This window comes from Arachis duranensis, chromosome 3 (assembly GCF_000817695.3).
Source record: "Arachis duranensis cultivar V14167 chromosome 3, aradu.V14167.gnm2.J7QH, whole genome shotgun sequence".
In the NCBI taxonomy this organism is placed as follows: domain Eukaryota; kingdom Viridiplantae; phylum Streptophyta; class Magnoliopsida; order Fabales; family Fabaceae; genus Arachis; species Arachis duranensis.
Window position 1 is genome coordinate 2950305 of NC_029774.3, and position 13986 is coordinate 2964290.

The 13986-nt window shown below is 38.9% G+C and overlaps 4 protein-coding genes across 4 annotated transcripts; 1 reads left to right on the forward strand and 3 right to left on the reverse strand.

The window, feature by feature from the left end:
* The first annotated feature begins 689 nt into the window (after nt 1-689).
* Nucleotides 690-4269, forward strand: LOC107476805 (serine/threonine-protein kinase BSK5). Its single transcript, XM_016096714.3, has 10 exons — nt 690-1172; nt 1312-1532; nt 1661-1796; nt 1986-2119; nt 2205-2310; nt 2441-2526; nt 2719-2907; nt 3006-3170; nt 3465-3578; nt 3721-4269. The coding sequence occupies exons 1-10, from the start codon at nt 1091-1093 to the stop codon at nt 3961-3963; spliced, it is 1476 nt and encodes a 491-aa protein (XP_015952200.1). The 5' UTR covers nt 690-1090; the 3' UTR covers nt 3964-4269.
* A 494-nt stretch (nt 4270-4763) lies between these two features.
* LOC107476804 (protein DETOXIFICATION 42-like) lies at nt 4764-8360 on the reverse strand. The gene is made up of 13 exons (XM_016096712.3): nt 7879-8360; nt 7677-7798; nt 7205-7414; nt 6829-7013; nt 6597-6732; nt 6416-6512; nt 6196-6296; nt 5926-6089; nt 5752-5823; nt 5534-5650; nt 5350-5445; nt 5070-5185; nt 4764-4962 (listed from the first exon to the last, which is right to left on the reverse strand). Exons 1-13 carry the CDS (start codon nt 7947-7949, stop codon nt 4920-4922), a joined length of 1530 nt encoding a protein of 509 aa, XP_015952198.1. The 5' UTR covers nt 7950-8360; the 3' UTR covers nt 4764-4919.
* Nucleotides 8361-9749: 1389 nt separating this feature from the next.
* Nucleotides 9750-12769, reverse strand: LOC107476803 (dicarboxylate transporter 1, chloroplastic). The gene is made up of 3 exons (XM_016096711.3): nt 11534-12769; nt 10644-10865; nt 9750-10404 (listed from the first exon to the last, which is right to left on the reverse strand). Exons 1-3 carry the CDS (start codon nt 12629-12631, stop codon nt 10042-10044), a joined length of 1683 nt encoding a protein of 560 aa, XP_015952197.1. The 5' UTR covers nt 12632-12769; the 3' UTR covers nt 9750-10041.
* On the reverse strand, nt 12668-13970 carry LOC107477076 (dicarboxylate transporter 1, chloroplastic). Its single transcript, XM_021137319.2, has 3 exons — nt 13583-13970; nt 13032-13504; nt 12668-12820 (listed from the first exon to the last, which is right to left on the reverse strand). The coding sequence occupies exons 1-3, from the start codon at nt 13821-13823 to the stop codon at nt 12668-12670; spliced, it is 867 nt and encodes a 288-aa protein (XP_020992978.2). The 5' UTR covers nt 13824-13970.
* Between the last annotated feature and the right edge of the window lie 16 nt (nt 13971-13986).

Here is a 13986-nt window from a genome sequence, read left to right on the forward strand (position 1 = left end):
ATTAGTAAAGAGAATGATGGTAATCATAGTTATTTCCAAAAGCATTATGAACATAATTAGTATGATAATGTTAAAGAGATTTAAAAAAATTAAAATTTGTCTTATTTAATATTTATTAACTGTTATAAGGTAAATTTTAATTATTTTTTAATTTTTTTATTCAAACATTTTCTATTGATATCTATACAAAAATGCTTTGAGCTCACATGGTAAAATTATAGCAATAATATTTTAGGCTATGTCAGTTTGTGAGAAGAGAATAAGACAGGACATTAAAAACAAAATACAAAAAACATAAATATAAAATTTTGTATTTTTGTATTCTGTTTAGTAATAAATTAAAATAAATTATAAAAATTTAATTTATATCTCATTTTTTTACTTAAAAAATTTTAAAAAAATTTAATTATAAAAAATTAATAAAAAATAAAAAAATTTAAAAAGTAAATTATGTCATTTGTTAGTGTCTTGTTGTCGTGTTCCTAAAAACAAAAGCAGATTAGAGACAATGAAAAATGTGAATGTACATTACCTAATTGTAAAATATAGTTTGTCAATTGCTGGTTTTTTTTGGCAATATTAATATTATTTCTTATATAATATAAAGATTTAAAATGATTTTCTTTTTACTTAAACTTAAAAGGCATAAATTAAAATGAGTATTTTAAAAGAGAAAGCAAAGAGTGCAGAGTGCAGTAGTGTGTAGTGTCTGAGCAAAAGTGTAGAAGAGAAGGAAAAAGAAGGAATGATGAAGAGCAGAAGTGACTGATATCATTCGTTCGAAGCTAACACCAAAAAAAACCAAGCTTTCCCTTTGGATCCCAAAAAAGTAATCCTATTTCCCACACCCCACTTTCTCTCTTCCCAAACACACCCCATTTTCATTTCATTTTCTTTTTTTTCTTTTTGCCCCCTCTCTACTCTCTCTACCCCTTCATAAAACGTGACAAGCACAAAACACACAGAGAGGAACCACTGCTTCAGAGAAAGAGATAGCTCCTCACATTTTCTTTTCTTCTTCTGCTGCTTCTTTTGTTTTTCTTTTTTCTTTTTTTCCTAAGCAGCATTGTGTTTTTTTGTTTTTTCACCAATGGGAGCTCGTTGCTCTAAATTCTCTCTCTGTTGGTGGCCTTCACACATCAAATCAAACCTTCACGACTTATCTGATAATGGTGACCCTTTTCATTTTCATTTTATTTTTATGTAACTTTAGTTGTCACTTTCTACGATCACAAGTAGAATAAGAAAAGAAGCTAATTTGAGCTTAAAGTTGAGGTTTTTAATATGGATTCATATCTCTCTCTCATGCAGATGACGGGGGCAAGAATGAGAAGGATCAATGGGTTGGATTCAATGAGTACACGTGGGATCAGCTTAAGGTTGCAACTTCAGGTTTCTCACCAGAGAACATTGTGTCAGAACATGGAGAGAAAGCTCCCAATGTTGTTTACAAAGGAAGGCTTGAAGATGATAGGTTGGTTGCTGTGAAGCGCTTCAACAAATCAGCTTGGCCTGATTCAAGACAATTTCTAGTTAGTGTCTTGCTTCTTCTTTTGATTTTGACTTTTTGGAATGTGTTGAGTTTGTGTGTGTAGCTTTAGTGAGTGGAAGTTCATATCTGTGATGTTATGTTTCTTTGTTTATTTGGAGTGGTTTTTAGGAGGAAGCAAGAGCAGTGGGGCAGTTAAGGAATGAAAGATTAGCTAACTTGGTTGGATGCTGCTGTGAAGGAGAAGAGAGGTTGCTTGTTGCAGAGTTCATGCCACATGAAACTCTCTCCAAACATCTCTTCCACTGTGAGTTTCCATTTGTTGGTTTATGTGCCTTGCTATCAAAAGGAGTAAAGATCTAATTTTGTTGTCATTATTGATTGAACTGTATTTTGCCCTGTCTTTACCATGTTCATTTTACTTATTTATTTGTGAAGTATTTGTTCCGTTTATGTGATCTGTTGATTGTGGGATATGTGTGAACTTCTCTGGCAGGGGAGACACAGCCCATGAAATGGGCAATGAGGTTGAGGGTGGCATTGTATTTAGCACAAGCATTGGATTACTGCAGCAGTAGAGGAAGAGCATTGTATCATGATCTTAATGCTTATAGAATCTTGTTTGATGAGGTACTTCAGCTTTTAAAGCCATATTTTGTGCTTCCTTTTGTTTAGTTTTGTGGACCATATCTTATATTGTTGCAATGGTGGACAGGATGCCAACCCCAGGCTCTCTTGTTTTGGACTCATGAAAAACAGTAGAGACGGCCGAAGCTATAGCACAAATTTAGCCTTCACTCCTCCGGAGTACTTGAGGACTGGTAATAAATAACTAATTCAACAACAAAAATCTTAGCCTTTAATTTGATATAGAGCTGTTTTAGTAGTTAAATGCATTACGACTTATTTCAATTTCTTCTACTGATCCAAAGCATGTTTGAAATTCGGCAGGAAGAATCACCCCTGAAAGTGTAGTATACAGTTTTGGCACACTTTTGCTTGATCTTCTGAGTGGAAAGCATATTCCACCCAGTCATGTAAACTCCCTCCTTGAACATTTATTCTCTTCTTTATAATTTAAGGTTGTATTTGTTCAGTGAGCCTTTGGCCTGTACAAACTGAACAAATGCTTGTACCTTAATAACATAAATGATGGTTTGGCTTAACATGATCAAATCATTGCTATATAACTCAGATTCAATAGGTAACATAATCCTTTTTATGTGCAGGCACTTGACCTTATACGCGGCAAAAATTTTTCCTTGCTGATGGACTCTTGTTTAGAAGGTCATTTTTCGAATGATGATGGAACTGAGATAGTGAGATTGGCTTCGCGTTGTCTACAATATGAACCTCGTGAGAGACCAAATGCAAAGTCACTTGTGACCGCTCTAACTCCTCTTCAGAAAGAAACTTCAGTATGCACTATCTTTCACTCATTGACTTTCTTCATTGAAGACAGTTGGAAGCACCGGAACATATTTAGTATTTTGTTTATGGCTGTGGTATTTTGCAGGTACTGTCGTATGTTTTGATGGGCATACCAGATGGGAATGTATCATCAAAGGAAACAGTTTCTTTGACACCTTTCGGTGAAGCTTGTTCAAGAAGAGATCTCACTGCTATACATGAAATTTTGGATAAGGTGGGGTACAAGGATGATGAAGATGTTGCAAACGAGGTATCCTATTGTTCTCTAGATTTCCTGCTAATTTGGACCTTTCTTAAGAGAAGTCTGTTATAGGCTACACTTAATTTTTTTGTCTATGGAGAATTTTATATTCTGCATGTATGCTGGATGCCAAACGAGCTAGGACTAGCTTTTTTATCACTCAATTTTCCAATATTTCCAAGTGTAGACCTTTTGAGTTTCTCTCTTAAAAGTTTTTGGTTGAATTTTATGACAAGATATTCCGATAACCTTCCGTAACCTTGTGTTAAATTGGTATCTGTGCAACTTTATATTTTATTGCAGCTTTCCTTCCAAATGTGGACAAATCAAATACAGGAAACTCTGAATTCTAAGAAACTTGGAGATACTGCTTTTCGTGCTAGAGACTTCTCTACAGCCATTGACTACTACACACAAGTAAGTTAGCTTGAAATTCTTGGAAGAGAAGTCCATTGTAAATCACCAAAACAACATTCACAATGCATTATGAATCTATAGTACTGTACTTTCTTTTGCCAGATATATGAATATGATTTCATGATGCTTATTCTATGTGTAGTTCATTGATGTTGGGACCATGGTATCGCCAACCGTGTATGCCAGGCGTTGCTTATGCTATCTTATGAATGACATGCCACAAGAGGCACTCGGAGATGCTATGCAAGCTCAATCAGTATCTCCCACATGGTCGACGGCGTTCTATCTTCAAGCTGCTGCACTCTTCAGCCTTGGCATGGACAACGATGCACAGGAAAGTCTTAAAGACGGCACAATACTGGAAACCAGGAAGCATAGAAATTGAACTGTATAGTCCTTTTTTTTCCCTTGCTTTGATTTCCCTTCATTTTATCAAGCCAAATTTCATAGTTATTAGTGTAGTTACTCGTGTGATGCAAGACATACTTAACAAGATCTGCATGCGAGGAAGTTTATATGACTAAAATATATGGTACATAAAGTGTATCTTTCCCTTAGCAGCTCCCTTAGGCTGAAAGACACTTGATTGCTATGGCTATGGCCTACATATGGTTGTTCTTTTTGGTCCAATCTTGTGAATCACAAATTGTTCAAGCTTCTTAATTCTTATAGATGTTAATTTTTCCAGTCAGCCTCCTGTACCATATCCACTTAACAAACTGCATGGTATTTTTTTTACCTCTTAATCTTTTTTGAATTATTATTGGTTAATAATAAAAGGTAAGAAACACTTTGTTACAAAGAACCTGAGACAATAAAACCTTAACCATCAACACCTTGATATTATCAATGTCACTGTGCTGTACATTTGTACTCACTATTTAGCTTTTTCAATAGGTCTCAGGCTTAGTTTTGATTGGGTTTTGTAGAAAATGACAAATTAAGCTTCTTTATATGTGTCATCAACAAAAAATGACAAGCCATACTACAAGTAGAAGACACTCCCCTGTCATTTCTTCCAACATTGCATGTTCCATGGAATCTTTCATTTTCACAATGTTCATCTAATCATTACTATTGTAAGATTGAGTGGTTACCATTACATCCAAAGGTATATACATTAATTAAGAATCAACTCTTAATTATTTAAGCTCACTGGCTATTATAAAGCTCTATAATACTTTTACCCCTTTTTTTCTTCTGCACATTGTATTTGAAGTATAGATAGATCATGTCAAACAATCAAACCAAGCACAATTTGGTAGAAGCCTATGAAAGTGGGGTCAAATAAATGAAGCTATGCCTTTGAATATGATTATGGTCATATGGTGACTAATACTCTCACTTCCTAAGGATCTTCCAAGGTCCTGATCCTGTTCCAATCCTGCATAAACATAATTCATTGATTGATTACCTTGAATTCAACATAGTAAGAACTAAACATGCCTTGGAAAAGTGATCGTTTAGGAAAAATCCAACTGAATTTTTTACCTCAAGAAGCCAGCAAATGCTCTAAGACCCATATAGATGGTCAAAGCAACCCAAATTCCTATGAATGATGCTGATAAAAATAGTAGGCAAATGATGCTGACAACTGCCACTATAAGCTGAGAATGAAGATAATGATTAAGTAAATCAATTTCTATCCAGAAAAGAACAATCTTTAGCAAAGTTTGGATGCTAACTTTGCATCATTTATAACTACTTAAGATTCATAAAATATGCAGTATATAATCCCTTATAGCACGAAGACATGGAAGAAAATACACACCAAAGAGAATGCTGAATATGCAAAGTCAGATGCACCAAAGTTAATACCATCAAATACAAATGCCAAAGCATTGATGGGTTGGGTGGCTGCAACAAACTGATAGAAACAATCAAACATAAATATAAGTCTCACAAATTTAGGGTGCTGAAAAGATTAAATACCAATGTACACAAAATAGACTTACAGGTATTCCAATTTTTATGAGGTGGAGGACATCAACATCTCTTGTAAATAGTTTAGCTCCAAAAGGAAGTCCTGCACCAAGAATGAATGCAAGAGCCAATCCCAGAACCAAACCCATCTGCAATATAATAGTTTGTTAGTCTTGCAGCTAATTTAATTGAGCAAAGATTAGGATTTTTTTTTTTGTTTTTTTTTTTGGTAAATAGCGATGTAAAGAACCTGTAATACTCGAGCCGCAGTCTCAGTGGCCTTGTCATAGTCCTTGGCAGCAAATGCGCCTGCAAGAATTGCCTGCAATCAACTTGATATTCTCAATAGAAGTTATGAACAAGAATAGATTGAAAGTAGGATGAAGTAAAAAAAAGTGCATTATGTAAACAGAGAGCTATCAACCTGCCCAGCAACAGCAAGACCATCGGCAAGAAGAGATACTGCCAGCCAAATCTGCAGGCAGACTTGAAATGCAGCCATAGATTTTGATCCCTGGCGTGCAGCTAGTGAGGTGGCCAGAGTGACACAGAATGTTACAGCAGTTACTCTCATTAACAACAGAAAACCTGGATGACAAGAATGAAACAAAAAATAATCTCAATGCTGAAATGCTAGTTAACCTATTTGGCTATTTCCCAGGGATAATCAACTTGAAATGCTAGTTAACCTTACCATTTTTGAGAAATCGATCAAACTGCAGATGCTTGATGCTGGGAGGCATAAGATCAACTTTTTGCATCAATTTCCACAGGAGTATTACAGAAATTAGGTACCTGCATTCACAGTTAAGTTGAAAATAAGAGATGACTAAGAGGGAAAGAAGCAAAAGAAAAATAAGAGTTAACATTAGAGTATAGTTAGAGTATTCTAACTCCAATGAAATAATACTTACTGAGATATAACATGAGCAATGGCTGCACCACTAACACCTAAGCGGAATACAAACATGAACAAAGGATCCAGTGCTATGTTGGTCAAATCTCCTGCCACTGGATCACATAAGGGAAAGGGTCATCAGAATTAGATGATATTAGGATGTTGCAACACACAATTGATAAAATTTTAAGGCATACAAGTTGCACATAGAGGTGTTTTAGTGTCTTTAAATCCTCGGAAGACTCCCTGCATTGCTAACGAGAGAAGAACAGCCGGCGCGCCAAGAGATCTCAATGTCAGGTAGTTCTGTGCAGGTTTGAGCATGGGAGAGTCCTTCATGAAAAAAATTGTGTACAATATGTTAAACAAAATGCTAAAGCGCTGAAACTAAAATGATCATTCTGCAAATGTTTATAAGAAACCACTTACATAATTTACTCCCATGAAGTGCAATAAAGGTTTTGCTGCAAATATGAGGAATATTGCCTGGAAAAGGCCAAGAATACCACCAATAACCAATGCAGATGATGCAGAAGGGATATGCCTTCTCTTATGCTCAACCTTAACTACATTTGAGTCCATATGGATCAAATTTGGTTTCTGAACATCTCCATCTGTTATAACCAAAAAAAGTGTCTCAATGCCTTGTTGTGCAAGCTATGAAGCACGGACACACCAACTAAGTGACGTGTCACGGGTCCATGTTGTAAGAATTTTTGGCAGAACATAGACAGTAGGAATATTCGAAGAAAACATGACTAAAAACCAAACCACCATGATTTAGATAAGAATGGGAGAATGTTACCTTTATCTGGTATAAGTTCATTGATTTCAGCTTTCAGAATGGAACCTTCTTCCAAGGATTCACCATCCTCTACCAGAGGGCTGGCTGCTGTAAGGGCATCTTCCTCAGCCACAAAAGAAGTAGTCACACTGACGAGTGGGAAAATTGCAATCCTTGATATTTGATTGAAGAGAGCTATGGATACTCCTACAGCTGCAAGCTCCACTGCACCTGTATGCATAAACCAACGATATTTAACAGTGGATACGTTATACAACATTCAAGTATATATCACTTAGCCCTTAGACTTCATTTGGTAACTGTCTTAGGACAGAAATACAAAAATATTGACAGACACAAACTTGTTTGGAGAAAGAGACAGATACATGGATATAAATAGAGACATGACCATTTTGTCTTATCTGTATCTCCTTTTTTATATTTTCTGCTATGAGACACTTAGCGAATTTGGAGTTAATGGTGGAACATATACCTATTCGGCCAATGAATGCTGTGTCAACCAGTGAAGCAATAGGATCAGCTGTCAAAGCCATAGCAGAAGGCACTGCAATTGACAATATTTCCCAACCAAGGTTGTCTGCTTTGAAAACAAGTCTGCAGTAAGAAGAAGAGAAAAAAAGTGAAGAATTACACCTGTTGAAGAGAAATAATGAAGTAGCAATGTAAATAAGTACCTGGTATCCCTAAATAAACTGCAAATTGGAATTCTGCTCCCATCTTGTATTGAAATGAGTTTGTCAGCCATATCAAGGAAGCCAAATTAAGTTTTCTACTTATGAAACCAACATGAAGAGTTGTTGTTAATAGGGCCACTAAAATGATACTAGATACCAGAATTCAGACGCCAAAAATTTATATGTTCTCCATATATATATGATTTAATACTGGCCTAAAAATCAAAGCATAGTATCAATGATCAAGGAACAGTTATGACAAGTTGATAGAGCAGGTGGAGGCGCTTAGAAATTAATATAAGAGTGCCAAACGGTAAAAGAAAGAAAAAGAGGACAGTTTCCTATGACACTTTCAGAGGAAGTTCACCAGAAATTTCCCTTTAGAGTGGCATTTAACTAAGAGATAGAAGATTTTGAATGAAAAGGAAGAAAGAGACCCACCAAACTCTGATTCCAAATAAGACAAAGAAACTGCCTTGCAGATTCTTCTTCCTGAGTGAATTAAACAGCATTTTGCGGCACATGTTATGTCAACATGTCATATAAATGCAAAGTGTTTTAGGTTTGGAAACTATGTAGAGCACATTCAGTGCCACCTTGAAATAATATCACTGCACATTATTAATGTGAAACAACTCCAAATGCAATTTTCTTCCCTCTCATCATATGATAATAATTACATTGGTTTTATTAAGCTTGCACCATTGTGAACAACTATAGTATTAGGCCTAGTGGTAAGTGTTTGATCCAAGTATCCAACACATGGACTTGAACATGAATGGAAACATTTTGGAGTAAATGTATGTTAAGCAATTTGGGCTATCGTATACATATACAAATAGATTTATGCATGTGAAATGTGTGAGACTAAAATTAAAATCATCAACTATTGGACGCACTAAAAATATGTTTGTGTCACACTCAAGTTGCGTGCAAGATTCAAGAGAACAAGTGAACAACCTAAGTTACATAGTAGCTGAGACTTTAGTTACCTTGACAAATAAACCAAATATTAAACCTAAGTTACATCGAAAAAATTCACTTGCTGCTTCGTCCTCACTAGCCGCTCCCAGGATTCGGGGTGGCATCTGGCTTGCGTTTGTATCTTAATATTTTATTCTTAATAACAATCTTGTCTCTTATAGGAAAAAAATGTTGGTATTTGTTACACTTCTTGGTACGGTGATTAAGACTGAATCCCAAACTTTATCTAAATAAATGAATAACTTTTCTAGTTACGTACTTCAATGTTGCAACAAAAATCCTCGTCTAATTTATGTTTTGTACATTAAGATACATACTTTGTTTTAAATAAAGTACAATAATTTCTTTTCTTCCGTGAATTTTACATGTGAATGTGATTAAAAGGTGAAAAGATGTAAAGGTTTAATGTAGGTGAAAAAGGTAAAACGTATAGATAAAGTGTCGTAAACTCTCACGTATCAGTGTATTTGGAATTTGGTCCTTAAGATCAAACCAAGTGATGAGTTATTTACTAAAATAGAGCTCTCTTTCGAATTCCAATAATGAACGAATCTATGCCGAGAAAATTTCGAATCGGGAACGGATTCTCTCCGCTGCTTTAAAAACTGGACATCGTCAATGGTATCATCTAAACCATTAAAAATTATTAAAATTAATGGTAATGATTAAAATTAATTTTGAATTCCACACAATAAAATTTAATCGAATAATAATTTCTGTGGGGCCTTTTAAATATTAAATATGTTTAGTCATTATAACATCAATTACTGAAATTTTATATTTTCCGGTGTAATTTTAAATTCAGAATGTGTTATTGTATGTCAAGATGTTAACAATTCAGCATAAGAAAATGAAATTATTTTAGACTCCTAACTATTCAGCAAAACTTGAAGCAGCAAGGCATACAACTATAATATTAACCTGATTCCTGAATAGCAGGATGTCCTTACATTTCAAAAATCATATAAAATGTTCTACCCCAGATCTAAAATGACCAGCTGTAATTTTTCCCACCTAAGTCTCCATCAAAACCTCCCGATAATTATTTCTTGAAGAATCGCAAAAAGGTTAGCAGTATGCTTCGACTGCTGATTACAACGAGAATTGGTACATGAATGTGTGCAAAAATCTTGAAAAGTTAAAATCATGTGTGGGCAAAACTCTTTAACAGGCTCCCATTTACCACAAGCCAATGGCTTTCCACCAAACTCCTCCAAGTCCAAGCCAGATTACAATGTTAACAATACTGATGAGGAATCCGTAGCCCCACCATTTGGCGAGTGGAACATAGTTGGCGCCGTAAAATACAGGGGCTGATCCAATCCCATAATGAGTAAGGCCGCCCATGAGGTTGGAGAGGAAGGAAAGCACCATGGCTCCAAAGAATGGTGGAGTTCCCAGAGCAGTGGCGACAGACAAGAAAGCAGTGAACATGGCACCTATATGAGCAGCCCCACTTGCAAAGAAGTAGTGAGAGTAGAAGTAGAGGAGGACAAGGATTCCAAAAGATAGTTGCCAAGAGAGACCCAATCCACCAACAAACTGCATGAAACAACATTAACAAATCATTTCATTAGAAGAATCAAGGAATGTGATAAGAATTAAAGGCAGTATTGTTGACTAACAGAGCAGAGGCATGAAACACGAAGCCTAATTATTCCAAGATGAATATTTCAAATAATTATATTATACACAGTTGGTTGATAGCTATTAGCATCTACATTATTCAAAATATGAAATGATCGATGAAGATTAACCATTGGCTAGGCAGAATAACATACCTTGACCACAGTTTGACTGAACCAAGAAATGAGACCATATTTGTTCAAATATCCAGCCATGGCAATGAGGGCAGCAAACCATGTGAGAGTATCCCAGGCAACTCCCTCAGCCAAGCACTCCTTCCATGTTACGACCCCAGTGACAAGGAGTACAGATAATCCAAGAATGGCAGCAGTGACAGCATCAATATTAAGAACCCCTCCAAAGACCCAAAGTCCTACCTGTTACAACAGAGCAAGAGAGTGAATACGATACCCAGGAGATAGAAGATTTCATGGTATACGGCAACATAACTACTGTACCATCAATTTCTCATACCAGTAAATTAGTTATAAATAACCAGAGGATTCAAAAATCAATTAAGCAAACAAGTGGTGTGCTAGTCATAACCAATGCCCTAAACTTATTATAGTTACATCGCCCAATAGTAAAGCCACAATGCCAGGATGCACGTCTATCCTGATGTGTATATCCAATTAACAATACTCTAAACATAAAATCCATTAACGAACTACACACCAATTCAAACTCTTACATGCAGCTAACAATAGATTCAAACACGGTCCACATTGAAGAAGCACAAATTCCTAAGTTTGTTGTTGAACAAGTTCCTATCTATGAACTCTGCATTTACAAATTTGAAACTCCAATCCTTGTGTAATCAATCGACAAGCTAACACTGTCAACAAATCAACTCAACAACCAAACAAGTTATTGTCAAATTGAATACCAAAATTATGAATTCCCTACCAAGCCATCCACAAGCATAGCTCCAAAAACAAATATGGGAAACACTCAATTGCTCATTTTCTCTACATAGAACGCAAAAACCAACAAACAGAAACAAAATTTATCTAAATTCAGCAACTTGAATTCATTCTATGATTACCGTAAGAAGCAGTGTCAATGTCATGATCTTCTCATGCGAAGTCATAGGTCCCATCTTCTGCAACCTCTCCCTTGCAAGCTTCGGCGCGTCGGGGCTACTCTTCATCCCGGGCGGGTAGATAACATACAGTATCAACGGCACCAACACCAATGAAACCAGGCCCGGAACGATCCCAGCCTTAGCCCAATCCACCCACCCAATAGTCTTGTTAATCGCATTCTGAGTCAGAGTTGCACATAGCGGGTTCGCCGCCATCGCCGTCAGGAACATCGCCGACGAGATCACCGACGTCTGAAAACACGTCAGCATGAGCCACGACCCCAAGCGATTCTCCGTCCCGTCGCCAGCGTTGCTTCCGCATGCAACGCAGAGAGCCTTCACAAGTGGCAGGAAAATTCCACCGGCGCGCGCTGAAACCGAGGGAATCGCTGGCGCGAGAAGCGCTTCGCTGAAGACCAAGCTGTACCCTAACCCTAGCGAGGAGCTTCCGAAGAGTGAGACGAACTGGTACGCGACGCGGTTACCGAGGCCGGTCTTGATGAATCCCTTGGCGAAGAAGAAGGCGAGGCAGATGAGCCACGGGATCGGGTCGCCAAAGCCTGAGAACGCCGCGGGGAATGGAAGGGTTTTAGTAAGGACGGAGACGCCGAGTCCGAGGAGGGCGACGGCACCGAGAGGTAGCGGCTGCGTGATGATCCCGACGATGGTGCCGAGGAAGATTGCGAGGAGCTGCCATGCGTTACGAGAGGCGCCGGCGGGGACGGGAGAGTACCAGACGAGGACGCCGATGGCTATGGAGGCGAGTAAGGGCTTCATGGAGGCCCCTTGCCATGGCTGAGGAGGTGGAGGTGGCGGAGATGCTGACGTAATGGAAGCTGTACCAGCGACGGAGGCTACGACGGTAGAATGTGCGCGATTAGATTTGAAAGGAGCATTGGAAATGGAGGTGATGAGATTGAAAGAGCGTGGTTTAAGAGTGAGGGGTTTGAAGGTGGTGGAAGTGGTGGGAAGGGAATGGAGGAGTGGTTTGGGTTTGGGGGAGAGGGAGCGGAGGCGTAGGGAGGGGAGAGTGGTGGCGGAGAGGGCTATGGAGGCCATGTTAGGGGCTGGGATCCGATGTGGTGTGTGTGTGTATTAGAGCTTAATAGAGGTGCAGCGCCATGGTGCGCTGAAGTGAGTGAGAGATCTAATTTGGAGCGTTGGATGCGTAGGTAGGAATATGCAGATTTGTTGGCTTGCCCCTTGTGAATGGCGTCTGTCACAGTTGGAGCTATTGGAATCTCCGAACTTGAAACATAACGAGACAAGTGAAGTCGGGTCAGTTATGTGGTGTGTGGACAGCGAGCAGCATGGGAAAGTCACCATGGACTACGTGTCTAATTGTCCAATGCGTAATAGTGGCGCTATGGGCTTTAATCAAAGACTTTTTTGGGCCACAAGGCCCAGCTATAACATACAACATTATATGCGAAATAAGAAAAAAGAAATGGTGCCGTACCGTAAGGAAGAGAGTAGCAGCCATGATGTTTTCGTTGAGAGTCATAGGTCCCATAAGTTGCAACTTGTCCCTAGCAACCCTTGGAGCATCAGGGCTATTCTTTACGCCCGGCGGGTAAATCACGTACAAGATCAACGGCACAACAACCAATGACACCGCACCCGGCACAGCCGCCGCCACGGCCCAATCGCTCCATCCAATCCCCCTCCCTATGGCCCCACGCGCCAGCGTCCCGCACAGAGGGTTGGCGGCCATGGCAGTCAGGAACATGGCAGAAGAGATCACGGAGGTTTGGAAGCAGGTTAGAGTGAGCCATGAGCCTAGCTTGCTCTCGGTTCCATCGCCAACGTTGCTGCCACATGCTTCGCTCAGAGACTTCACTAATGGGAGTATGATCCCACCTGCTCTTGCTGAAACTGAAGGTATGGCTGGTGCAAGCAATGCTTCGCTCAACACCAAGCTGTATCCTAATCCTGATCACATAATATAAATCTGCTTCTTAGCATGCATTTAACTAACTTTTGTGACCAAATTCCATAACTACTTCTTACCAAGGGAGGAGCTTCCGGCGAGTGACACCACGTGGTACGCGATTCTCGTTCCTAACCCGGTTTTGATGAACCCTTTGGCGAAGAAGAAAGCCAGCGCCACCAGCCAAGGTATCTGGTCACCAAAGGCCGAGAATGCCGCGGCGTATGTTAGCGTTTTGGTGAGCACGGCGGTGCATAAACCCATGATAGCAACAGCCCCCAGCGGAAGCGGCTGCGTGATGATGCCGACGATAGTCGCCATGAAAATGGAGAGAAGCTGCCACGCGTTTCTGGGTACTCCAGAAGGCGAAGGGAGGAGCCAGAGGATGAGACCTGTTGCGACGGAAGCCAGTAATGGCTTCAGCTTCGCACCTTGCCATGGTTGTGGAGGAGGGAGTGTTGTGGTAGTAGACGCAGCGGGCGGC